Source organism: Crotalus tigris, unplaced genomic scaffold (genome assembly GCF_016545835.1).
Source record: "Crotalus tigris isolate CLP2741 ecotype Arizona unplaced genomic scaffold, ASM1654583v1 scf7180000024382.2542628, whole genome shotgun sequence".
In the NCBI taxonomy this organism is placed as follows: domain Eukaryota; kingdom Metazoa; phylum Chordata; class Lepidosauria; order Squamata; family Viperidae; genus Crotalus; species Crotalus tigris.
The window spans coordinates 370637-398262 of NW_024100552.1; the positions used below are offsets into that span (position 1 = coordinate 370637).

General features: G+C 37.3%; 1 protein-coding gene across 1 annotated transcript; it reads right to left on the reverse strand.

Moving 5' to 3' along the window:
• Positions 1-4447: 4447 nt before the first annotated feature.
• Positions 4448-27342, reverse strand: ABHD3 (abhydrolase domain containing 3, phospholipase). Its single transcript, XM_039328596.1, has 9 exons — positions 26942-27342; positions 23786-23949; positions 19366-19548; positions 16579-16624; positions 9269-9381; positions 7978-8151; positions 6199-6247; positions 5953-6118; positions 4448-5429 (listed from the first exon to the last, which is right to left on the reverse strand). The coding sequence occupies exons 1-9, from the start codon at positions 27068-27070 to the stop codon at positions 5251-5253; spliced, it is 1203 nt and encodes a 400-aa protein (XP_039184530.1). The 5' UTR covers positions 27071-27342; the 3' UTR covers positions 4448-5250.
• Between the last annotated feature and the right edge of the window lie 284 nt (positions 27343-27626).

Sequence of the window (27626 nt, forward strand, 5' to 3'; positions counted from 1 at the left end):
TGTGTCTGGCAATCTCATGATTGCCATTTGCAACCTTTCCTGCGGGCAGGGAAATTTGCAAGTTGATTCAGTAAGTCGCTCAGAGTCCTGTGCCTGGCAGCAGCCATCCTGTCCTTTTCAGGCTCTCACCATGCTTCTCTGGCCACCTACATACCCCACTCCACCCAGCAGCAGCTGCTTATCTATCCACAAGCTTGCTAGCAAAGTGCCTAGGACTTGTGAATTCCTGACAGCTTCTCCATTTATTTGTTGGAAGAATACAGGAAGTTGCAAGGAGCTCCTCACTTAACAATCCCTAAGTCTCACTTAACAGCAATGGGGAATGCCTGGATTTCTGATGTCTATGGAGGTTCTCAGTCATCCAGGTCATAGTTGTCTCAAAGATGCTTTTTCATGAGGCAACTGGACTTGTTTTTTCTGTGAAAGACATTTTGCTTACTGAAGTAGCTTCTTGGATGAGAAGTGAAATGTATTCAAAGAAAAAACAAGCCCAGTTGCCTCGTGAAAAAGCATCTTTGGGACTGGATTTATAATGCTAAGCAGTATAGTCACTGTCATGCTTTACAGCTACTGTCATTAAGTGAGATTATCTGTATAGGTATTTCTCATTTACCGAACATCCCATCATTAATTATTCAAAGTTGCAATGGTGCTGAACAAGTGATATGCCTAGTTCTTAAAGTTCTGACTGTTGTAGTTCCCCCCACTGTCATATGACCCCAATTTGGGTGCTTGGCAACTGGCTCACACTTATGATGGATGCAATCATGGGATCACCATTTGTGACCTCCCTGCCAGCTCGCAAAAGTCAATGGGGAAGCTAGTAGGGTAGGTTGCAAATTGCTTTCATAATCCACGGACTACTTGTGTATAATTTGATTTTAAATATTTTTCTTAGAATATGCTTTTTTGTAAAGTTTTTCTTTGTTTGTTTTTATGTTTTCCTTTGTAGAGAAAATAATAAACAGTTAAATTATCCTTATGAAAGCTTCAGATTTATCCCTTTTTCAGGTTTGTACTTTATTTTTTCCATGAAAATGTGGACATGAGTATAATGTAATATAATATGATGTAATATAACATTCCAGATTTTTATAGTCTAGGTCTACTAGTCTGCTTTTAAGAATCCTCTGAAAAACTGACACTGCTTCTTATATACAGGTTGTGCTATTTGACCTGTATTAAGCTGTATTAAGCAATGCCATTGGGAAACTGGTTCCATTTAAGGTTGTTAATATCAGTTATTGATTTTTGACACCACCACCACCATGTGCCACACTCGAATAGAGATAAAGGTTTCCCAAAGTAATCTTTGTGAGCCTCTGATGAATATGAGTCAAAAGGGCTGGATGAAGAGGTAATGAAAGCTCTACTAAAGAGCAAAGAGAAGGCATCTGGAGAAATAATGCATCATCTGTAAAATACTAACCTTGGGAACAATCGAGTTACATGAAAAGAATGATAAAAATGAATGTGATAACAATAGAAATGAAAGTTTGCAATGTATTAGAGGCATTGGAAAATGTTACTATCAAAAGTGGAATGTAATAGTTTTATCTATAAGCTGAATAGGATAAAACATAATTTAAAAGATTAAAAATATATAGTATAGTACCAGTTCTTACGAATCTTGTTAAGTGATCTCAAAAAAGCAAACTGAGGTCAAGTCTGGTTAATATTCAAACAGGAGAGACACTCACCAGGCAATTAGAGAACTACAAAGGAAATGGAGGGGGGCATGAAATCAGCAGGAGTTGAGCTCATAGTAAAGGACACTTCTCTTGAAAACAAGCTGCAAAAAGAGCACAGCAGGCCACTTCCTTGGGGTTGCAAGATAACTTCTTGGACTTGGAAGGTAACTTGTACAATACTAATTCTGCTAAAAGTACAAGTAACTCCTCAAAGAAAAAATAAGAAATTAAGAATATGTCTCCTTATAGAATGTTTCTATAAAGATACTCTAAAATATCTTATCTGACAATTCTGAGAAGTTTGAATTGTAATTGAAGTTTGTAATTTACTGCAATACTGCTCTTGGGCATTACAAATGGATTTTTTTCTCCAGTCCAAAATAAATTGGCATCCTAGTTTAAACTCAGCTCTTTCACTGAGAAACCTCAGATTTCAACCACAGTACACTTCTGAATAATGTAAGAATGCTGTGTATGCATTCTAATCAATATAAATAATAGTGTGTTAATAATAATAATAATCATAATAATAATAGTAAAGTTGGAAGGGACCTTGGAGGTCATCTAGTCCAAGCCCCTGCTCAGGCAGGAAACCCTACACCATTTCGGACAAATGGCTGTCCAGTCTCTTCTTAAAAACTTCCAGTGTTGGAGCATTTACTGCTTCTGGAGGCAAGCTGTTCCACTGATTAATTGTTCTCACTGTCAGGAAGTTTCTCCTTTGTTCTAGGTTGCTTCTCTCCTTGATTAGTTTCCACCCGTTGCTTCTTGTCCTGCCTTCAGGTGCTTTGGAAAATAGCTTAATTCCCTCTTCTTTATGGCAGCCCCTGAGATATTGGAATACTGCTATCATGTCCCCCCTTGTCCTTCTCTTCGTTAAACTAGACATACCCAATTCTAGCAACCGTTCCTTATATGTTTTAGCCTCCAGTCCCCTAATCATCTTTGTTGCTGTTCTCTGTACTCTTTCTAGAGTCTCAACATCTTTTTTACATCGTGGTGACCAAAACTGGATGCAGTATTCCAAGTGTGGCCTTACCAAGGCATTGAAGAGTGGTATTAATACTTCACGTGATCTTGATTCTATCCCTCTGTTAATGCAGCCTAGCACTGTGTTGGCCTTTTGGCAGCTGCAGCACACTGCTGGCTCATATTTAGGTGATTGTCTACTAAGACTCCGAGGTCCCTCTCACAGTTACTACTATTGAGCATGGTGCCACCTAGGCTGTACTTGTGCATTTGGTTTTTCTTGCCTAAATGTAGAACCTTGCTTTTTTCACCATTGAATTTCATTTTGTTAGTTAGTGCCCAGTGTTCAAGTCTGTCCAGATCCTTCTGTATCTGAAGCCTGTCTTCTGGAGTGTTGGCTATTCCTGCCAGCTTGGTGTCATCTGCAAATTTGATGAGTTCCCCATCTATCCCTTCATCCAAATCGGTGATGAAGATGTTGAAGAGTACTGGGCCCAGAACAGAGCCCTGGGGCACCCCACTACACACTTCCCTCCATATAGATGCAGTTCCATTGAGGACCACTCGCTGAGTACGGCCGGTCAGCCAGCTATGGATCCATCTGGTGGTGATTCTGTCTACCCACATTTTTCTATCTTATCAAGTAGTAGGTTGTGATCTACTTTATCAAATGCCTTACAAGTAAATTATGTCTACAGCATTCCTCTGATCCACTAATTTTGTCACTTGGTCAAAGAATGCAATAAGATTTGTCTGGCATGATCTATTTTTGACAAACCCATGTTGGCTTTTAGTAATGACTTTGTTTGCCTCTAGGTGTTCGTTAATTCGTTGTTTGATTATCTTTTCCAGGATCTTCCCAGGTATTGAGGTCAGGCTGATAGGTCTGTAATTCCCTGGATCCATTTTTTTTCCTTTTTTGAGGATGGGAACTACATCAGCTCTTTTCCAGTCCTCTGGTAGTTCCCCTGTGTTCCAGGATCTTTGAAAAATATAGTTCAGTGGTTCCGATATCACATCTGCCAGTTCCTTGAGAACCTTGGGGTGTAATCCATCTGGTCCTGGCGATTTGAACTTATCTAGGCTAGACAGGTGCTCACTTACCATTTTCTTGCCTATCTTAACGTGTTTCTATTTTGTTTTTTATGGCACTATTTTTGATAGGTTGGTATTTTTTTCCCCTTTGTGTAAAGACAGATGCAAAAACCGAATTAAATAATTCTGCTTTCTCCCTGTTGCTTGTCACCTTCTTGCCACTTCCACCATTGCATGTATCAAGTGATCTGTTTATTTTAATGGTCAGTTCAGAAATGAGACTCTGAATAGAATGTAGTTATGACTACAGTATTTCAAAATATTCCTTGAAGCCTTTCAAACAGATAATCTGCTTCTGATTTATTTATTTATTTTCCTATTTTATAATTCACCTTAGGAAATTGTAACTCCAAATTCCTGCTTGATTTTATAACATACATTTGGTTTTCATCCTCATAAATGTTTTGTCTTTTACAATGGAAAAGCTGATAATAGAACCAGTGTTCGAACACTTTCAAGATTTTATTAGAATGATTAATGAAAGAAAGATGGGAATAGGTAGAGGAATCTAATTCATCCAATGCCAACTAGAATTATGGTAACTGCTCCTTTAATTCTGACATGGCTGTTCAGTGCCATGCGCTTTATCCACTGAACATTATAAAAGCATTTTGGGAGGAAGCAACTGTGCAGTCAGTTTCAGTGACCTCCTAAAATTGTAAAGAATCACCTCTTTTTTTTCTGAAGGTGTTGAAAATATTTTGTAGTTTATTCTAATCTAGACATAAGGACTGAGAACTGGAAAAAAAATCCAGTGGAAGTCAAACTGAGGCAAATGTACAATTTATAGTACTGCTTTGTTCCTGTCAACTCTTAGCCAAAGAAAACCTAAACTGTCTTCATATAAACCATATTTTATCTATCATGATAACATAAAACCATGTAAGCCGTAAATGCAAGAATTATAATAACTTGGAATTAGCTGTTTTGTTTTTTAAAAAGCGGTTTATTTCTGTTCTGCATTTTAAGATAAAATACCTAGTATAAATATAAATGTTATAATTTAATAACAATTTTAAAAATAAGACCTAGAGCAACAACTTAAATTAAAGCTTTAAACATAGAGTCGACAATGTAATTGTATAACAGATGCAAAAATCAATAACTGCTACAATCTATGGTTTCTTGCACTGCTATTTTTATAATATATATTTAGCATTTCCTAGCCATAGCCTGTGCCCATATAGAAGCTGTTCCTGTACTCTCACTTATTTGTGAACATAAAGTGCATTAGAACAAGTAATCAAATGTCTGATTCCTACATTTGAATTATTGAAATTAAAACACCTGAGTAATATCTAATTATTTTAGATGAGTGCAATATTATATGTGCAGAGTGCTTTTAATTATATTTTAAAAGGCATATGAAACAAAATAATACTGCAAAAATATTTAAGCAAAATCATATTTTGCTCTGAATCATGGATTTTCTTCATTTTCTGCATTAAGATTAATTACTCTGACACTGTGCTGAAACCATCATTTGGATAAATTGCTAGAGAGTAACAATTTTTCTTCCATGCTCAAACACAGCTTGAACAAATTGTTTGAAGATTCTGTCCATGTATGTGCACTTTCTTGGCCACAGTCCTTCCAGAAAACCAATATGGCCTCCATAGGAAGTAAGGATCAAAGCTATATTAGTATTTTGTTTTGCAATTTCGACTGGTATAGCTGAAGAAATAAAACAGAGTAGAAGGAGAGAAAAAATATTCTCATAAAATTATTTGCAAGTACTGGAACTTAATGATTTACTTAAGTGCAGTTCTGATTTGGGTGTAGACCACTGGTTAATAAAAGATAAGTACTGGTCATAACAGAAATTACTATATTTTTAAAAAAGAATATACAATACACATTCATTTGTATTACAAGACTAGAATTTGGGGGTGACAATTGAATACTTTGCATCTGGATAAAAAACTGGATCCCAAGAAATTATATAAAATCTTTCTTTTTAAATAAGGCTATGAATCATTATATAAAATCCCTCTCTTTAAAACAGGCTATAAACTATAGTTTATAAAATAGTTTTAATTGAAATAAAATTTGGCAATCTTTGTGTTAGCACATCCAAATCCTATTGCACTTACTCTGTAAAGCCTTTTAAATTATACAATGCAAATTTATTTCTAAGGACAGTTAGTTCAAGATCAATCAAGAGCCTCATCATAAGAGAACAAAAAATAAAACTTGCCATGATTTGGTGAGAACACATCATCCAGAGAATTTAAGCATAACACTGGAATTCCAATTTTTTTCAGTTTATGACATGGACTGGCATCTTCATAATAAGCTTCAACTGAAGGATAGCCAAACATGACTGTGGTAAACTGTTTGTCAAATTCCCTAATAGTCTTAGCCTACAATACATAATTCAAATTATGAACTTACATCTGTATTAATAAAAAATAAAGTTTAGAAACAAATGATTCACTCATACCTTCATTACAAGATTCATGTTAAATAGCTTATCAAATACTTGCCGATGTCTATAAAAAAATACAGAAACCAAATTAAAAGCTATCAAACAAATCTGAATTTTTACAATGTTCTAGTCTACATAGTGATTGTCTAGCTTGTGGTTCAATTGTCCAGCAACTGTGGCCAATGAATTAAGGTAAAAATGCTAATTTAATAAATAAATCATGGATAAGCAAGTTATGCATGAAGAAATAAAATTATAGTGACTGAAAGTTTATAACTTTGGCTCAATTCACCTTGAGGATGTTATGATTGGATGCCTGAAAGAGATTATGCTCCATGCCATAAATGGTACCCTTGTAAGTCAGTTCAATAATAAGTACCACACCATAAATGGTATTTATTGAAACTGGTGGGCAGCATCATAATTACAATGTTAAAGTTCCAGGAATGTTTCAGAGAAATAATGTTAAAGGTAAAAGTTTTGATCTCTCCCTTAGCTGGAAGACATTCAGTTATAAGACTAAAACTTGTTTCTGGATTTTGTGATTGAGATGGAAAAAATAAAACTTTGAGTTTGGGTTTCGTTGATTAGATAGGTTTGTTGTTATAGAGCTGGCTAGTATATATTAAGTAAAAGTAAAAAGTCGAGGCCATAAGTTATTGCTCTATTGCACTAAAAAGAGTTGGAAATCAATGTTTTTCTTTTCCCCTTCCCCCCTATGCTTTTTCCTTTTTTCTCTTTCCTTTTTTCTTCCCTATTTTCCCATTATTTTTATTTTTGTTTGTATTTTGTATTTTGATAAACTAATAAAAAATTTGGGGAAAAAGTTATGGCACTAAAACCAAATCTTCCTTCCTTGGTTCCTTTTGCTGGGGAAACAATGAAGAGAAATCACTAATCTTCAGAATCTTAACATCTGTATGTTAAGGCAAAAGCTGAAATAATGGCGTGACTAAGGTCACCTAAAGAATTCATTTCTGAACTGAGGTTGGAATCAAGTATTATGTAGTAGGTTAAACTGCATAGAATTTTTCAGTGTATACATATATACTCTATCTCTCTATCTCTTATATATGACTCTGATGCTGGGAAGGGAGGAAATAAAAAGAACAGGATGACCAGCAGCAAGGTGAATGGACTATATTCCAGCGGTTGGTATACTTTTGGAAGACCTGAATGACCAGATTGAAGACAATGGGTCACAGAGAAATCTGTCCATGTCATTGCTAGATGTTAACAGTATATAATCAAACAAATTATATTTGGAAGCCACTGCTGGTACATAAGAAAACAAATCAAATTCTTATATATTTACCTGGAAGGGGGAAAAGAAAGTTCATTTCATCTGAATTAGAACCTTTATGAATCTTTATGATTAATACTTCTCTGGGAAGTTTTAAGCATATTTTGCAGCAATGCTATTCCAAGTAACAAATAAACAATCACAGGATTAGTATAGATAAAATATATCATACACTTATAAAGCTGATATGATCCTTCAAAGTAACAGCAATAATGAACAGTAGTTTAGAGGACCTGCAGAGATTAAGCGGAACCAGGATGTCTATAGGACCAAGTTCAGACAACGTTGGGCTTCTATCAGAAAGGACTTTTTTGCTCCCTGGCTTCCAACATAATTGTTGTTCTACATGGATAGGACAATAGACACCAATCTAAGAGTGTAGGCAGGATGATCTAGGTGAAGTTGATTCTTTACATAACATTTTTTCACTGGAATTGAATTTCATACTAACATACATTTTTTTTTTCAAAATGTACTTGCCTTTCACTTACCTAGTAACTGAAGACTTTAGACAGCTGGTTAAATAATAATTAAAAAGAAGCCAATTTACTGGTTTTTCCAGTGAGTCTGCAGATTCAAAAGCATTCCATCCTGCTGAAAAAACTGCAGCTGCTTTTAATGGTGTTCTTTTCCCAGTTTTGCCCAAATAGTTTAAAAGAAGCATGCTACAAACAGGAGAGAAACAGAAATCTGAAAAAAAAAATCTCACAATGTATTTGTAGCTATCCTGAATATTTGCATTAGCTTTTTTAACCTATGAGACAGATTCAATGGCAAATAATGCCAGTCATGTTAGATGACATTGCAGTGCTAATATTTGAATATTGTTCATTGATTATGATGAGGATGATGCCATTTTCAAATTTGGAACTCAAAAGGCTTGCATTGAATCACTAAGTTGGATCCAGAAATCAATATCATATAGTGAAAGGCTGATATATCTGCCACACCATTCTATGCTGTTCCTAAAAGGGACACACTTTGGTGATAAGATTTTTAAAGAAAGAAAGACAGAACACCATTAACATTCTTTAAATCCAATTTATAATCTTTATTTCTTCTCTAGATTCATTTCTTAGTATGTTTGCTCTGTTAGCAAGGCTGAAATAACAATAGACTCTTAGTAATATAATAATAGTTCCCTATGTCCGGTTAGATCCCACAGGCTGGGCCTCCTTCAGGCCCCGTCGGCCAAGCAGTGCCATTTGGCGGGGCTGCGGAGGAGGGCCTTCTCTGTGATGGCGCCCACGCTTTGGAATCAGCTCTCCCCGGAGATTAGGACCGCTCCCACCCTGTTGGTCTTCCGTAAGCTACTTAAGACCTGACTTTTCCGGCAGGCCTGGGGTTTATAAAACCTTACCCCTGGATGATTGTTTTTGTATTGTTGTTTTATTATGTTTTATGTGTTTTTTATTGTTAGCCGCCCAGAGTCCTTCGGGAGTGGGGCGGCTTATAAATTTTAAAAATAAATAAAATAAATTAAAATAACTATTTTTTAATATCAATGTGTTCAAATGTGAGTTGCATACTAAATTGTGTTTTAGCATTAGATTCCACCAGTGGAAATTGTTCACAATAATTTTGTGACTTCCTTCAGTGAGCTTATATAGTTACTATATTCCTCTGAGGGAAAGAACGAGATAAAAAACTCAAGAGTTGGTTTTTGGCTGCTTGCCATTAGATACCACTAAGATTGGGGTGGGTGTGGGTGAATCGGCTTCTTCAAAATTAGCTATTCCCCAAATGTGATAAATCTACAATTTTGGGATTTCAGTTACTTACCCTCCCATAGAAACACCTGTTGCCATCAATGCAGCTGAAGCGTATAACTTATGTATATAATCAATAATTGTTTCCAGATCCTCTGTATTAGCAGCACAGTATGTTCTTGGTGTCTACAGAGAGCCCCAAAACGAGAAACAGCACACTCATCATTTATGTTAAATTTAAATAAGACTGAAGCAAAGCAGGATGCTATCAAGGGCAATACATGCAGTATATTAATATAGCTCTAATGCAGGGGTTTTCAACCTTGGCAACTTTAAGACTTGTGGACTTCAACTCCCAGAATTCCTCAGCCAGCTTTGCTGGCTGAGGAATTCTGGGAGTTGAAGTCCACAAGTCTTAAAGTTGCCAAGGTTGAGAACCCCTGCGTAATGACACTTCAGAAGATTGAAGGTAGTCATTCCACAGAGAAAGAGCTAGCATTAGCCCTTCACTGAAGAAGGGTGTTTACTGATTTTCCCCTTTCCCTGCATTTCCTAAGCTTCTTCCTGAGCTGCTCTCAAGGATTCCCCAAACTTCAAAATGTCTACAGGATAAAGGAAGGTTAATTAAAAATAAATCTTCTGCCATTAGTAAATTTATGTCAATTATGTGCTAATAAATATAAATATATCCAATCTTAGTAATTCAAGAAGGTATAGATTCAAGAATCACCCTAAGCATGTGATTTGTTTGATAGTAGCTTAATGACTTTAATCATGGTACTTGTTCAAAAAATGCCACCTACAGAAAGTATATCATTTATATTTGTACATAAGTTGCAATATATATCAGGTACAAATAACAAGGCGCAAATGCCCAGGTAAGGACTGCACTATAGTTATCTTACCCTAGGACAGAAAAGATTTCTATATATGATACTCCTTTCTTAGACAAAGGCTTTAATTTGAATTGCATCTACAAAAGCAAAGCAACTCAGAGTTGCTCTTCTTGCCTTGTTAAATAAGTTGGCCACATTTAATTTTATAGCCTACTAAAGCATACAATAATTCCTGATATTTATCTAATGAGCTTTTATCTGAAGGTTCAAAATGCTGCATGTTCATTAGCTCAGTATTTTTAAAATCAGCTCGTAAAACAAACAGGAATGAGTTTCTCTATTTTTCAGTTAGAAAGCTGAAGAATTGAACTGTCAGAAACACTTCCTTTACCTATTCCTGAACCAAATGGATATCTCTTATACTTCTTGATCATTTATGTATCATTTATTTTACAAAGTAGCAATGAAATAAAAGTGGAAGGCCCAGAAAACTGTACAGTCCTTTATGGACACCTTAAGCTACAAAACCAGGCTAAGCTGAAATTTGAAATGCAATTTTCAGCAAGTAGCTATGAATTAATGTAGTGATATTTTAAAGTTAGTGCAATAACTAAACTTCTTAATTTAGGCTGCAGATGGCAGAATTGAAGTTGATAAAGTTGATACTTGGGCTGTTTATCGTAAGTACTGTATTTTGTTATACTTTATTATGATGTGATCTGATCTGAGGAAGAAGAGAGATGGAGGACTAAAAGGAAGGATTAAGGAAGATAGAGACAGAGGCATATAAATGAATGAGGATGAAAGATATTTGTACTAAAAATTTCAGAGGAAGAGTTTTAGAGGTGGGGGTGAGCCTAAATGAGAGTAAACTATGTAATCAGTTTGTATCTTGAGCCAGATCAAAACATGTATTTTAATTCATGTATTCAGGTAATTGAGCAAATTACTTGTCTTTTAATGTCATACAAGATCCCTATTTGAAATGCCTGTCCATAAATGGCAAATAACATTCAACCCCATTTAAAAGGACCTCCCTTCCTAAAGTAATTGTGCAAGGGCAAAGGAACATGTCTTCCTCAAACACTATTTATAATTTGTTTTAACAGGGGTATTTAAACAAATAGGGATATTGCATCTGTTCACTTAAGAATTCTTAACTGTAATATCTGCCTTGATTATTTTTTCAAGCTCAATATAACAGTATATAATTATGCAGCAAATTCTGCATATTCATAAGTTACAAGTGCTCCTACTTTAGAATGAAACTTTAATGTTAACATATATAATTTCAAAATCCAGTTAAAATAGATTTTTGCTTCTACTGAAATATAATTTAAAAAATATTTGATTTATCACTGTATATTTTTGTATATTCATCTCATAAAAGAGACAGAAAATCCAATGACTGAATGATAAGAATTTATTGTAAATACTTTGAAGCTATCAAACTGAACATGTAAGGCTATTCAACGTATAAACTAGTTTCACATATTAGTAAAACAAAACCCAGTTTAACATTTTAAATTACTGACTCAAAAGAATGTTTTCCCCATCTGAGCTAACGTCACTGGTATTATTGGATAACTACTAATTATTCTGGAGCAAAGTAGTACAGGAAAAACTGTTGATTTGGTTTATAAACTATCATCCCTAGTCTAGGATATATAAAAGCTAAGAGATAGTTAAACAATAAATTAAGAGATTGATGTTTAAATTATGTAGGATTCAATGCCAAGCAGGAATATACTCTTTGATAATACTCATAGCAGCAACGCATATAATTTTCACAGTTGCAAGTCAGAGAAGAGTCTTCATGTGATGTTGCTTAAATATAATCCCATCAATGGTGTCCATATGGAGATGATGAATTTCAGATGGTCATTAGTATATTGCTGCCTTGTTTGTATTATAGAGCTGTACCCGTACGCTATGAAAGTATTGTCTACTAGCTTAGTTCTCAGAAAAATCTGAAGCATATTATCTAACTTGCAGTAGACCAATATCCAAAGAGAACAGGGTTTGCACTGAAGTTCTGTGCTAGATTTTGTGCAATACACCGAAAAATTATACAGATATAATATCTGTATTAACAGGTGATGGGATAAAATTATTTCACAATGAAATAATGAATATTGAATAATGAATATACAAATGAATGAAGGTAATTACAGATAGTCCTCGACTTACAACCATAATTGAGCGCAAAATTTTTGTTGTTGAGACATTTTTTAAGTGAATTTTGCTCCATTTTACGACTCTACTTGCTACAGTTGTTTAGTGAATCACTAGAGTTGTTAAATTAATAACATGGGTAAGTGAATCTGGTTTTCCCATGACTTTGCTTGTCAGAAGGTCACAAAAGGTGATCACAAGATCCCAGGATACTGCAACGGTCATAAATATGAGACAGTTCCCAAATGTCTGTAATTTTGATCACATGACCATGAGAATGCTACAATGGTTGTGTGAAAAGCAGTCATAAGTCACTTTTTTCAGTGCCATTGTAACTTCAATCACTAAATGAACTGATGTAAGTCAAGGACTACCTGTACAAATATACATATATACAGTACAAATGAATGTATGGACAAATGAATTTACAAACCTGATATAAAGAACACAACATAATTGGATTTATTTTACTGATCACAGATCACAATAAAGTTTTATCTATCACATAGATATACCTCTTTATAGGAAAGTTTGATTGTTGTTAGCAAAACAGTTACCCCATTTATCTTTTTATAATTGCTATGAGAAGGCCCTGTGATTGATACCAACTGCTGAGTAACTTAATTCTGCCTGGATGATCTATAATTCTATTACTATATTTTCCCAAACTTCCATTCTGTCTCTCTGTTCCCTCAAGCAACTTTGCTTTTATCTGAGTACTATAGTGCACTATATTTTGAACTATAATTGTAAATAAACTTTAATTTCTTAAGCTTTTCATCAACTGAAGTTTGGTTTACCCTCTCTAATCATTTCCAGAGACAAGGCACCTGATCACTGTGATACATGCAAAATTCTCTAATTTCAAGCTGGACAATAATTCTCTACGCAGGGCTACCTCTAAAATCTCTACTGATATTTGAGATCAGGAGCAAGAAATTGGAATGGACCTAATTTCTATGAAGAACTTCACACTGATTCCTAATTAATTTCTGGGAATGATTCAACATGTTAATTTTAATCTTAAAACTATCATAATTCACATTATAAAAGAAATGGTTCTTTCCATAAAAACTGCTGCCCTAACTCTCATATATTACATATTTGGATGGAGACTTATCCAAACATTTATCTGAAGTTAGACCTGTAGTTTCCAATGTGATGCTTTGATTACCATTGTACAGGTAGTCCTTGACTTACAACCTTTTGTTTAGCAACTGTTTGAAGTTATAATGGCCCTGGAAAAAGTGACTTATGACCATTTTTAATACAACCACTGCAGCATCCTCATGGTCACATGATCAAAATTTGAATGCTTAGCAACTGGCTCATATTTGTGACTGCAGAGTCCTGGGGTCACGGGATCACCTTTTGCAACCTTCTGACAAAGTCCATGAAGAAGCCAGATTCAATTTACAACTGTGTTACTAACTTAACAATTGCAGTGATTCACTTAACAACTGTGGTAAGAAAATGAGGCAAAACTCACTTAACTGTATCATTTAACAACCAAAATTTTGGACTCAGTAGAGGTCCTAAATCAAAGCCTAACTATACTTATACTATCATTTTAGCATTTGTTGGGCTTCCATCCCTCCTATATTTTTAAAGCATATATTTATGCAGTGGTTGGTACGCTGCAAAATTAAGTGCTCAGAGAACTGGAGTGAGAGCAACTGATTGGATATCATGAATTCCTGGCATCCTTTTGCTAACTAAGCAAAACTACACACACATCCTGCCTGAGCTAAATATAATTCCCTAGGTCAGGAACATGCAGTTCTTTTAAACCAAGACCACTTATTTTTTATGTTGTTTGCTGAAGATTACTGTAAAAAAATAGATCTTTTGATTGATTTTTCTTCTGTTCAATTGCACCCGATTCTTGGAGACTGTCTAGACAAGACCCTGCAGTTTTCTTGGCAAGGTTTTTCAGAAGTGGTTTGCCATTGCCTCCTTTCTAGGGCTGAGAGGAAGTGACTGACTCAAGATCATCCAGATGGGACTAGAACTCACAGGGTCTATTGTCTAATGCCTTAATCGCTAAACTGACTCTCACTGATTGAATTTAAATTATACTAAACTTAAACATAAATCATATGATTACTGCATATGATTAAATATGCATTTAATAATCTTTCTATTTACTACATTAAAGATTATATAATATTGGTCATAGTAGTTAGGCAATTTTTGGAGGAGATCCAGGTGCTGCATTTTGTCTTACATGCTATAAACTAAAGTTTTCAAACAATATGAGATGTGTTCAAGAAAAAGGAAAATTTTCAAGTCTGCAATGGAAACTCCTATAACTCTAATTTAGCAAGATAAATCAAAATCTAAAGTACAGTTCAAGTTAAGTTCTTTAATAGCAAATACGATTCTCACTGCAAGAGCCATTATTGCAAAATCTTATTTTATCCTCATTTATCTTGCTAACAAAGGAAATCCTTCAGCTTTAGATCAGGGTTCCCGATAGGTTGCAGAGATAGGAACAATATAATAAATGTGTACGATTATGGCACATGGAGAAGATGAAGGAAACGTCAAATATATTAAAATATATCAAATCCTGCTACCCAAAAATGGCTGCTCATTGGACTGAGAACCTATAGGGCTCTATTCTGGTGATCCCTGTGTTTTCTACAAATCTACTTCAAAAGGTGAAATATAAATTTTATTTATATTACTCATGCCTTGCTCTTCTAGCTGTTGGACTCTCAGAATAAACTATAGTTCAGTAAAAACAAGGGTTGAGGAAATGCTATTAACTAGATGCCTTTGGTAGATTTCTTCTGGTGAGTCTCCTCCTAGGATGTGGTGGTTTCCCTCTCATCTTGTTAATTGCATAGAAAACTACCAGGTCTCATAACTACCACTCCACTCCCAGAGAGCAAGCAAAGGCATGAGGAATAGCTGTTGCACCTCACCTGGTTGGTGGGCAGCAAAGGCAACTCCTCTTTCCTCTGGGTGACATGGAGCCTGGGTTTTCCATACCACTGTCCTGAAGGGAGCAGGCAACAGCAGCTGCTGTTACTTGGATAAGTAATTAATCTGTGGCAGAGATGAGGACCTTTGCCTTCTGCCCTTTTCTTCTGGGGAAGTGAACAATGAAGTGGAAACATCAGCAAAGGCAGAGAGAGTGGAGAGTTCCCTTAATTCATGTAAAAACTGGCTGAAAACACCAGTCCTTGATACCAATCCTATTTCACCACTGTTTTCTTCTGCCCCATATTTTGACAATGAGTAATATAAAATGTAAGATCTGTTATTTAACATTACAAGATGCAGTCTAAAGTATATGTGAGGAGAGATTTTTGCCTTCTTTCTGGGAATGCTTAAGGAACATAGTATTAAATGGAATTAGTGCTTCAACTTAATTCACACACTTGGAAACCTGAATTGTTCTCTCCAAATTTGGCGATGTTCTGTATGGGTGTGATGATACATTTGTCACTTACTCATTTCTTTACCCTTCACATTTTAGCTGTGTTCTCTTTAACAATACAGTTAAAACATGAATGATGAAGAAGTGATTAAGTAATGCAATGTGTTATTTCTATGGCACTATTCTTCCTATTTTGTACCATATTCTTGGATAGGGAGGCTCTCTGCTCGATCATCTCCCATTTGGACTATTACAATGTGCTCCGTATGGGCCTGTGCTTGAAAAAGTATCCTGAAGCTTCAACTGGTACAGAATGCAGCTATGCAGGCAATTCTGGCTGCCCAAAGAACAATGCACATAACATCTTTGCTACGCAAGCTAAATTAGGTGCTAGTTTGCTTTCAGGTCCAATTCAAGGTGTTGATTATGACCTTTAAGCTCTACATGACATGGGGCTAGGCTACCTATAGAAATGTCTTCATCCCACTACATCAGTCCATCCCACCAGTCAGGCAGGGAAGGTATACCGCAGATCCCATCAGCTAAAGAATTCTAACTGGTGGGGTTCAGGAAGAGAGCCTTCTCTGCTATTACCCCCATTCTCTGGAACATTGCCCCCCACCAAGAGGTAAGGTGGGCCCTTATTTTCTTAGCCTTTTGCTAAGGCTCACAGAGGAGCACACAGTTATGAGGATGATTAATGCCTTGAAACCCTCCTCCAACCTTTTAATTAACTTTTAACATTGATTTTTTTTCTTAATCATTCTTGTCATTTTTCCAATTTTATATATTGTTTTTATGCTGCCCATAGTCCCTCTGTGAGGCAGATGGGTGGTTTTAAAATTTTATAAATAAAAATAAATTAAGAATGGTCACCCAGGAACTAAGTTTTTCAAAGTTTAAAGGAATTGTTACATTCTTTCAGTTATGCTCACTACATTACATTTCCTCAATGTTCTTACTTTATTTAAGAGCAATTCTTACCAAGAGATTTTCACCAGCAATTCCTCGATAGTTAAAAACCACACACCTTTAAAAAACAAACAAAGAGCACTGTTTACCAGAACTATTCATCTGAGTATTCTTGGAAGTGAAGATCCACATATCTGAAAGCTGTTTCAATTTATATGTTTTGATTTGCCAAAAGATTCAGAACAAGGAATAAAAACATGTATTTTCCACAGAGGTATATGTTTTCTGTATCTGCCAAATCTTTTCCTGTAGCCCAAACTAAATCATCTGTTGCCGTATAGATAAGAACAGAAAAAAGGCTGAGAAACTGGATCAGGAAAAAAGAAATAGTTGACTTCCTCATTAATACGTTTGCCACTGGTGCACATGCTGCAGCCAATTTTGATGAAGATGATGAGGTACTTTCAATTGTCACTGAAAAATGCAGTGTTTATATTGTAGTGTAATACCTACAATGGAGTAAGGGTAGCAAATGCCTCTTAGTAACAAAGGATCAGTTCCATCTGGGCATGGTAGAAGTGGGCTTCAAGCTGAGAATAGTAACACAGTCTTTGCGCCCAGAATGCTATGTCTCATCATTTTGTCCTTTTCTTTTTAATCTGCCTGCTGTTGCCAAATCATCCTTCTTCTGCCTTTCAGTATGTCTAAACCTCAAGCATTCACAATGTTTTTGTATGGAAGCAATCCAGTTTATATTTGCAGCAGACTATAATCTTAAAAGTATCTCAAAAACATTGCTAGGGAAGAAAGCTGGAACCATCCTCATAGGCAAAAGCCAAGCAGGTCCTAGAAGAAAGATGAAGGGATGAACGGTTTAGACCAGGAGGTAGAAGGGAAGAGGTAGGAATGGAGTTTGGATGGCCAGTCCAAACCACAATTGGTTTGGACTGGAGACAGCACATGAAAAGGTCTTGCAAACTTATAGCTATTTTGCTGTGAGGGGTGGGGGTGGGAAGGAGGCATTAGAAGTACGGTAAGAAGCTGACTGATAAGCAGAATGAGGGTGAAGGGCCACAGGAAGCCCCCCCTCAAGTCATTGGTTTATAGATGAGGGGAAACTTAGAATAAGAATAAAGGACATTGAAGAAATACATGGACTTGCAGTGAGATTTGTAAGATGAGAATTCAACTGCTGAAAAACCTGTAATTGGATTTATGGCTAATTTGACTCTGGGCTAATGCGCTTTGAAGATCCCCTGCACACAGCTCTAAATAACATTGCAGATGGATTACTGCAAAATGGCATGGAAGAGGAAAAAACTTCAGAGGATGAAGCTTATTGAAGTGACAAAATGATCTGGAAACAAAACAGCAGTATTCAACACTCGGTAAAAACTTAGGACAATGACACCATTAGTTTGATCCTTCCTTTGGCTAACATGGGTCTGTGTTAGCTTTTGGGTACACTGGCTCAGCTGAAAACCCTACTAGCTCAATTGTGCACTGACTAATACACAGCTGGGTTAGTTTATGGGTGGATTTGAAAACCATGCCTGTCCAAGGCAAACAAAAGGCAGCCACCACCTCCATGCTGCCAGGTCAGCGGACAATTTGCCTGTCGCTGGTTTTCACCTGGTATTCTATTGGGAGGACCTTCATTTATTTGGAACCCAACACTGCTGGGCTGGCCCTGAATGACTCTTGAGAAAGTCACATTTAGGCAGGGAAAATCTACTTTATCAAATGACCTGACAATTAGTAATAGCTTTTTCAGAGCTTATTTCTAACAGGTAGTATCTTGCCCGTTAAAGCAGATATGACATTCCTTCACAAACATGCAAGTAATCCATGCTTTCAATTAGGATGATGCAACACAACAGGAGAGTTCCATGCAGACGAATGGGAGCAAAGTGCAGGTGTGAAGCTCCATAGGAACTTTTTAAGTACTGTAAGCAACATAAAAAAACACAGTTGCAGCATCTCATGGCTGTTTTACATGCATGTTACGCTTTTGTTTTTGAATAAGTCCTATTATATGTGTCCTGTCAGAATGGATATTGGAGGAGGGCTCTAACATTAGAGCTCTAAGATCTGGATTGCAAAAATCTAGATAATTACTAGAGTTATTATTACAGATTCTTGTTGTCCAGATAGAGTAGCCCTAAACAAAGAGATGTAAAACTGTATTTTCTTATCCAACACCATGTATGATGGCAAGCTACCATGTTCTGGAACTAACCTCAGATACTACAGCATTGTTTATCAGGATTGCTGACTAGGTTTGCTTTGTTTATATCCCTAGAATTCATCTCTAGAAAACTTTATGGAAAAGTTGCTTTTAAGCAGCTTGCAGATATAGCATCTTTACAAGAACATCTGGGGACAATACTGGCTAGATTGTAGGTATCAAAAATACATTTCTAGAGATGAATATGGAAAAAGTATGCATAAATAGGATGTGGCCTTTTATTTTAAAATTTTAAAGGACTTAAGTACAAGATGGTGTTTCATAATGAGACCCAACCAGGAGTTTCATTTAATTTCCAATATTCGGTGGAAATGCCAGGTTCCTATTTGTTTGGCTCATTATCCCTTTATTTAATTTGTAACACATTTCATCACATCTAGCCTTGTACTTTAACCTCTACATTGAACTAGGTCTCTGATGTGGCCTAATTCTCCTGAAGCATCTCTACTATGAACCTTTTTCAAAGGAACAATAAATATTTATGGGTTTATCGTGCATGTTAAAAACATAATTGGGGATGGAGGTTTTCTCTAATTCTTTGCATCTTTGAATCACAATTTCCATTGCACAAACAGAATTCTGACAGAAATATCAAGGGCAAATTATTATACCTGTATCCCAGTGTTTTGCTCTGTTGAATCATATGAAGAATATATGATTCCTTGCTTGTTCCTGTGAGGCCAGGCAGCAATAGGATAGTAGGTCTGGTGCTAGAATCAGGGTACTGTATGCTATTGTGATTATCAAACCAGTCCATGGAAATCTGTCCTCCATCTGTAGCTGTAATAAGTTCACTGAGGGGGAAAAAACAGTAAAAGCTTTACAGAAATGCAGTATAAAACCAGGCCCCCTATTCAATGTAAGAGTGCATATGATCCCCTCAATTAGCTTCCAGATATGCCCTAAAAGTTGCCATGTCATTGCATTTGTAAAGTGACAGAAAAGAAACTTCTTACATAAAGGGAAATAATTAAATACAGTTCCTGGGATATCGTCTAAATATCAGGCATGGCCTTTGGTCATGTAAGAGATGGCATGGTCTGCTTTAAGGAGATGTGCAGGAGGAAGAAAAAGGAGAGGCCTCCCTTCCAATTAACTGACCAGTAATTAATACCCTGCCTGTTTTCTCCAATCACAGTAATTTGCAGGAGTGGCAGAGGAACTGCTGAAAGGTGCATTGTGTTGAGCAAAATAGGTGGGAGAGTTCTTTCTTCCTTTAACATCTCATTGATTTTTGTGCTGAATGGGGGGGGGGGTTATCTCCTGATCAACTCACTCACAAATGCATTTCTTTGAATGAAAATATGTGTTGACTATGGTGACCAAACTAGAACATACCAAAAGATTATTGTAGTCAACCATTTCTTCACAATAGAATGTTAAGAATTTTAAAAAGGCTCTTTAAAGGCACTAGTTTTTTAAAGCAGTATTATGGTTACAACTCTTCTCCAGATACAGTATATTTATTTAGTTAGGTAATTTATAAAGGTACCTACACAATATATGTAATATGATTTTTTTTACAAATGAAACTAGACCAAAGCCTCCATATTTTAATAAGCAAAATAATAATTGCATTAATCCCTTCAACATTCATTTTGGGTAGTTTATTATTAACTAGCTATCATTTGATACTAGCAATACTGGAGGGGCAAGACAGGCATGGAGGGGGAGAGAATAAGCTCTCATTTTTTCTTTCCATTTCCTGCAATGAAAGGAAATTAACTACATCACTATCCCCAGTTCCTGTGGACAGTCATGGAACCAAGGTGGTTAAATCATAGATTTTTCTCACCGCAATTCCACATGCCCATTTTATTACATGTTAGACTCCCTACTATCACCATTTGGAAGCAGCAGCAACATGACAACTTTTGAAGCTCTTCAGACTGTTAATTTGTTGTTGTTGTTGTTAATTGCGAAGTCGTGTCCGACCCATCGCGGCCCCATGGACAACATTCCTCCAGGTCTTCCTGTCCTCTACCATCTTTTGGAGTCCATTTAAGTTCACACCTACTGCTTCAGTGACTCCATCCAGCCATCTCATTCCCTGTCGTCCCCTTCTTCTATTGCCCTCAATCTTTCCCAGCATTAGGCCCTTTTCCAGTGAGTTCTTCCTTCTCATTAGGTGGCCAAAGTATTTGAGTTTCAACTTCAGGATCTGGCCTTCTAAAGAGCAGTCAGGGTTGATCTCTTCTAGGACTGACTGGTTTGAACGCCTTGCAGTCCAAGGGACTCGCAGGAGTTTTCTCCAGCACCATAGTTCAAAGGCCTCAATCCTTTTACCCTCAGCCTTTCTTATGGTCCAACTTTCACAGCCATACATTACAACTGGGAAAACCATGGCCTGGACTATACGCACTTTTGTTGGCAGGGTGATGTCTCTGCTTTTTAGTATGCTGTCTAGATTTGCCATAGCTTTCCTCCCCAGGAGCAAGCATCTTTTAAATTCTTGGCTGCAGTCCCCATCTGAGGTGATCTTTGAGCCCAGAAAAATAAAATCTGTCACTACCTCCATTTCTTCCACATCTATTTGCCAGGAATTGAGAGGGCCGGATGCCATGATTTTGGTTTTCTTAATGTTGAGTTTCAAGCCTACTTTTGCACTCTCTTCCTTCACCTGCATCAAGAGGCTATTTAGTTCCTCTTCACTTTCTGCCATTAGAGTGGTATCATCTGCATATCTTAGGTTGTTGATATTTCTCCCGGCAATCTTAATTCCAACTTTTGATTCATCTAGCCCTGCCTTTCTCATGATGTGCTCTGCATATAAGTTAAATAGGCAGGGCGACAGTATACAGCCTTGCCGGACTCCTTTTCCAATTTTGAACCAATCAGTGGTTCCGTGTCCAGTTCTCACTGTTGCTTCTTGACCCGCATATAAGTTTCTCAAGAGACAAATGAGATGGTCTGGTACTCCCATCTCTTTAAGAACTTGCCACAATTTGTTGTGATCCACACAATCAAAGGCTTTAGCATAGTCAATGAAGCAGAAGTAGATGTTTTTCTGGAACTCCCTAGCTTTCTCCATGATCCAGCGTATGTTGGCAATTTGATCTCTAGTTCCTCTGCCTCTTCGAAATCCTGCCTGTACTTCTGGTAGTTCTCGATCCTACATACTGCTGGAGTCTAGCTTGTAGGATTTTAAGCATAACTTTACTAGCATGTGAAATGAGTGCAATGGTGCGATAGTTTGAACATTCTTTGGCATTGCCTTTCTTTGGAATTGGAATGTAAACTGACCTTTTCCAATCCTGTGGCCACTGTTGAGTTTTCCAAATTTGCTGGCAAATTGAGTGTAGCACTTTTACTGCATCGTCTTTTAAGATTTTGAATAGCTCAGCTGGAATACTGTCACCTCCACTAGCTTTGTTGTTGCTCAGATTTTCTAAGGCCCATTTCACTTCACATTCTAGGATGTCTGGTTCGAGGTCAGTGACCATCTCATTGTGGTTATCTGGGATGTTAAGCTCATTCTTGTATAGTTCTTCTGTGTAGTTTTGCCATCTCTTCTTAATCTCTTCTGCCTCTGTTAGGTCTCTGCCATTTTGGTCCTTTATCATGCCCATCTTTGCATGAAACGTTCCCTTCATATCTCCAATTTTCTTGAAGAGATCTCTGGTCCTCCCTATTCTGTTGTTTTCTTCTATTTCTTTGCACTGTTCATTTAAGAAGGCATTCTTATCTCTTCTAGCTACTCTCTGGAATTCTGCATTCAATTGGGTGTATCTTTCTCTTTCTCCCTTGCCTTTCGCTTCCCTTCTTTCCTCAGCTATTTGCAAAGCTTCCTCAGACAGCCATTTTGCTTTCTTGCATTTCTTTTTCTTTGGGATGGTTTTAGTTGCTACCTCTTGTACAATGTTGCGAACTTCCATCCATAGTTCTTCAGGCACTCTGTCTATCAGATCTAATTCCTTAAATCTATTTGTCACCTCTACTGTATATTCATCAGGAATATGATTTAGTTCATACCTGAGTGGCCTAGTGCTTTTCCCTACTTTTTTCAATTTAAGCCTAAATTTTGCAACGAGAAGCTCATGATCTGAGCCACAGTCAGCTCCTGGTCTTGTTTTTACTGACTGTATACAGCTTCTCCATCTTTGGCTGCAGAGCACATAGTCAATCTGATTTCTATGTTGACCGTCTGGTGATGTCCATGTGTAGAGCCGTCTCTTGGGTTGTTGGAAAAGAGTGTTTGTTATGACCATCGTATTCTCTTGACAAAATTCTATTAGCCTGTGCCCTGCTTCATTTTGTATTCCAAGGCCAAACTTGCCTGTTATTCCGGTTATCTTTTGGCTTCCTACCTTAGCATTCCAATCCCCCATGATGATAAGTACATCATTTTTTGGTGTTATTCTATAAGGTGCTGTAGGGCTTCATAAAACTGGTCAATTTCATCCTCTTCAGCACCAGACTGTTAATTAAGTTACGTCAATTCACTAGTATGTAATAAGAGGCATGTGAACAGACATGCGGCTAAATTTTTAAAACTTAATGCAACTTCTATATAATATCTGGGCTGATGGTAAGGTGTATAACCACCTTTAGAAAAAAATCCATAGCCTGGTATTTTGCATTGTAAAATGTTACTCTTCTCTTCTAAAAGCTCAGAAGTTATTCTTCAGATGTTCCAAGAATATGCTTGGAGAGGAGAACTTCACATTTGCATTGGACTACTTCTACCAATTCCTCCCCCAAAACATTGCTGTACACCTGTACACTATGACTTTTATTTGATGTAGAAGTTTATGTACGGTCAATTAAAAGCACAGATTCCAAATTTATCCTCTGCCAAAGGTACAGAGGTTTATGGAGTGCTTCTGCTCTCCTGTCTAAACATTTTTAGAACATTTACAGGCAACTGCTGAAACTAAATTCAGATGAAGGAAGGAAAAAAGGATGGAAAGAAGGATAAAAAGAAGGATGGAAAAGGAAGAAAGATTTAAGCACACATTTGGTTACATATAGAATGGACATTCCTATAGTTTCTGAAAGGAACGGCTGTGTAGGAAGGAAAGCAGCACTTACTTCCTATATTGCACATTTGGTTTAGATGTAATGAAAGGGCGTAGAAGTGTTTGCAAATGGCCTTCCCAGCACCATACAGTGGGGTAGTATATTTCTGTCAACACAGGGCATTGGTCCTGCAGAAATTGGCAGAAGTTCTCATTGCCAGTTATCAGCTGAGGTTTCTAGCAGAACATTTAGAAAAGAGGAAAGGAAAGATCAGGCAATATTAGAGAAAGTTTACAGGGAGACACAATGAAGTTGCTGCTCTAGAAGTAGATCTGAGATGCACTGGGAATAACAAATCAGAAGTGCCACACGGTGGGGAAATTTGCTGAAATCCCCATTGAAATAAACAGGAGCAAAGCAGGGTAACATTTTGCAAATTTCAGGAATAATTGCTTGTAAAGATGCAGTTTGGATTAAGTCTCTTATCTCCAATACCAAAATGTTTTTAAATTTGCAGATAAGGAATCTATAACTACAAAGCTCAACAGGCTCAAAAAAGGAAGAATACAGCAACTAAAGCCACTCTGTACATAACAGATATAACAGTACACATCTTTCCTAGAGTGTACCATTATTTAGGTTCCATGTACAAGGACAAATTGTGTGTGTGTGTGTGTGTGTGTGTGAGAGAGAGAGAGAGAGAGAGAGAGAGAGAGAGAGAGAGAGAGAGAGAGAGAGAGATTAACATAATATGGTAACTGTACTATCTTATATGATTCTTACTTATCCAAGGCTGCACCTGGCACATAGAAGAGAGGTATTAGAAACTGCAAAAATCTCAAGATCTTTAACCTCAGGAATGTGTAATATGCAGGGAAAGATTTATAGTAAGTTATGTCACAGCCTGTTCTCTAAGGGAAGAATTTCAGTATCTTTTCCTTTATTTTCTTGCCTGCAGGGCTGTTACCAACATCTGTGGACACATAAGAGAAGTCTTAATAATGATTCATTCCATTTTCCCCTACATTGCAAAAGACAAAAGAGACATTTTACTCAAGACAATAATTTAGCAAGGTTTAGCAAGAAACAAAAACCCTTGCACTTCCAGTACAGTATGTGTGTTTGTAATGTGATTCACAGTGCAAATTCTACTAACCTACATAAAAATCCAGATGCTTTCCACATTCTTTTTATAATTTTAATGCAATTTTTTTGGAAGAATGTTGTTGAGGAGGTAGCTGACTGCAACTTCACAGAGCCTTGAAAGAAGCAGATTATTTGGCTCCTTTCAGTCAGGTTTCAAGCATCTTTATGCTTACTGATGACCTCTAGCAGAGCTGAGATGGGGCAGCACTACTGTCTTGGTTCTCCTAGACCTCTCAGAAACCTTTCATACCATCAGTCTTGGAATTTTTCAAGTGTGGAGGGGCTGAGCCTGAGGCCCACAATTTGCATCCTTGCATCCTTTAACATCTGCTTGAAGCTACTGGGTGAGATCATTTATCAACACAAGGTCAGTATCATCAATATGTTGATGATACCCAATTTTGTATCTCAACCCTGCAGTGACCAAGTGATAAGGCTGAGTACTTATCCCAGTGCCTAAGGGTAGTGGGGAAGGGATGGTAAGGGACTTTAAAGTAGGCCTGATCCTGCTGTCTTTTAAATATGCTCTAGTGCAGGGGTGTCAAACTCCCGGCCCACGCCAAAACCCCACCCACCCCATTGCTGGCAATGGAAAAAAAGTCACGATACAACACGACACATCATGTGACGTTGCGAGTTTGACACCCCTGCTCTAGTGGCCTGGTTCTTTCCAGGATACTGTATTGGGAAATTTGTGCCTTCTGAGGAACTGCCTTGAATGTGCCAGCTACATTGGCTTGCAGACAATCACCATCTTTTTCTCTTTATTTATTATAAGCTGGGCAGATTAATCAGTCAATCAAAGAAAAATGCAAATAGCAAGACCCAAAGAGAGCTGTCCAGCACCTCAAATTTTCTTGTGCATGCTGACATATGATTGGGCTCGTCTTCTTTTATCAAGGTTGGATTTTGACAAAAATCTCAGCCCAACCACATCTACCTGACCTGTGAACCACCGGCCCCCACAGAATACAGTGAACTTGGCCAGTAAAAAACTTACTGGCTCAGAAACCATGGAATGCTACATAATATTTAAGGCTAACAGAAAAGTAGATTGCAGGAGGATGGGTTGGAAAATGTTTAAAGGCCCACTATTAATAGCTACCAATCATAATGGTCATATACACCTAGATTCAGGGAAGCCACAGTTAGTTATGGATGAGTGATATGGTCCTAATGCTTTCCTTAGGGGCTACTTGGGAACATTTAATTGGCTGCTACTACAGCCAAGATCATCCCGATCAAGACTCTTAATTTTAGAAGAAAATGGAATATTATCTCAAATCAGCTTATTTTATGTTTTCCAGAGGGATATATGCTGGAGTGGAAGGGATCCAAAAGATAAAGATGGCAGCAGCTGCAATTCCATGGATGTGTCTGCCATCTTGACTTTTCTGAATTTCTCTCATGTAATACTTTTCCTGCCGAAAAGTATTGTAATCTGGATACCATTGTTCCAAACAGCAAATTATTTTTTTACAAAATCAGAATAGATAAGTTTAAATATTTCCGACCATGATTTCTTTAAGACTTAAAATGGCCAATATTCATTCACACAACCATTCACCTTGCCCAGCAAAAGACTTGACAAAAACTAAAAATGGCAAAGACGGTAGTATTACTATGAATATTACCCCCAAACATCTGAATTGTATTTAGGGAAGAGACTAATGAATTAGGGGCCTTATTTCAAAGTGTCAATACTGTAGTAGGAGGGGACAATCCGGTACATCCCATTTATTTCAGTCCTTATCCTAGATGTTCTGCATGCATGCTCGTTTGCCCTCCCCTTTCCACAAGCTGGCGCCGGGTCCCTCTGCAGTGTATCCTGCGCAACCACCGAGGCACCAGGTTACACAGGAAAAACAAACTTAAAAAAGCAAACCGATTTTCTCAGACGCCGACATCCAAACTGTTTTTTTTGCGCCCAAGGCCTAGCTATAACGTTAACTGTGAATAACTTGTCTCTTTCAAAGTGGGTCAGAGCCTGGTGACGAATCCTTCGACCTTGTCCACTTTCCGCCTTCCACCGGGTGGGTTTCCCGGACCACTTTTAAAAGGCGGAGGTTGCAGGAAGCCTACCTTTGCTATCGTCCTGAGATAATAGCAGACATACGCGGCTCCAAAGCACAGTACCAGAGACCAGCCGATCCCCGAGGCCAACAGGCCCTCCCTGCTTTCCAAGTACATAGATAGTTCTTGTAAGTTCATTTCTAAACGCGTCGAGGAAACCACGGGTCCCAGCTTACATTACAACGCCGAGTACAAGCTAGAGAGACGATTGCAACGGTAAGGATGGCGCTCTCCGAAAGCGTGACAACTGCCGGCTGCAACAGTACAGGAGCTGCTTTTACTTTACTGCAGCTCGTTTCTCTATAGGATAACAGTTCAGACTACTCCGCCCCCGTTCGTCCTTTCCTTAGTTGGGCGGCGGCGAGGGCGAGACGTTACAGAAATCCGGGCACAGAAAAAAAAGAAAAAGAAGAAAAAAAAAAAGAAAAAAAGAGAAAAAGGCGGCGGCGGCGGGGGGGGAAATGGTATATAGTTTTACAACTAAACATTCATTTTTTTCAAGAGCATAGTTTTTTTATTAGTGAAGTATGCTAAGTGGAGAAAATAAATTTTGCCTGCTGACTACAAGTCTTTTGCAGTTTTCTTGGCAATAGACTCACTTGGGAGAGATGAGCGATATAGAAATGTGGTGAATAAATAAATTAATAAAAACAAAGCATTATTTGCCATTGTTTTTGAACTTTACCAGTCTCCT

Coding starts and splice junctions, on each gene's coding strand:
- ABHD3 (XM_039328596.1), bottom strand. CDS start 27,070: ATGAACTTACAAGAACTATCTATGTACTTGGAAAGCAGGGAGGGCCTG. Junction 19,549..23,785: donor CCAAATGTGCAATATAGGAA/GTAAGTGCTGCT, acceptor TTTCCCCCTCAG/TGAACTTATTACAGCTACAG. Junction 16,625..19,365: donor AGCAAAACACTGGGATACAG/GTATAATAATTT, acceptor TGTTTTTTAAAG/GTGTGTGGTTTTTAACTATC.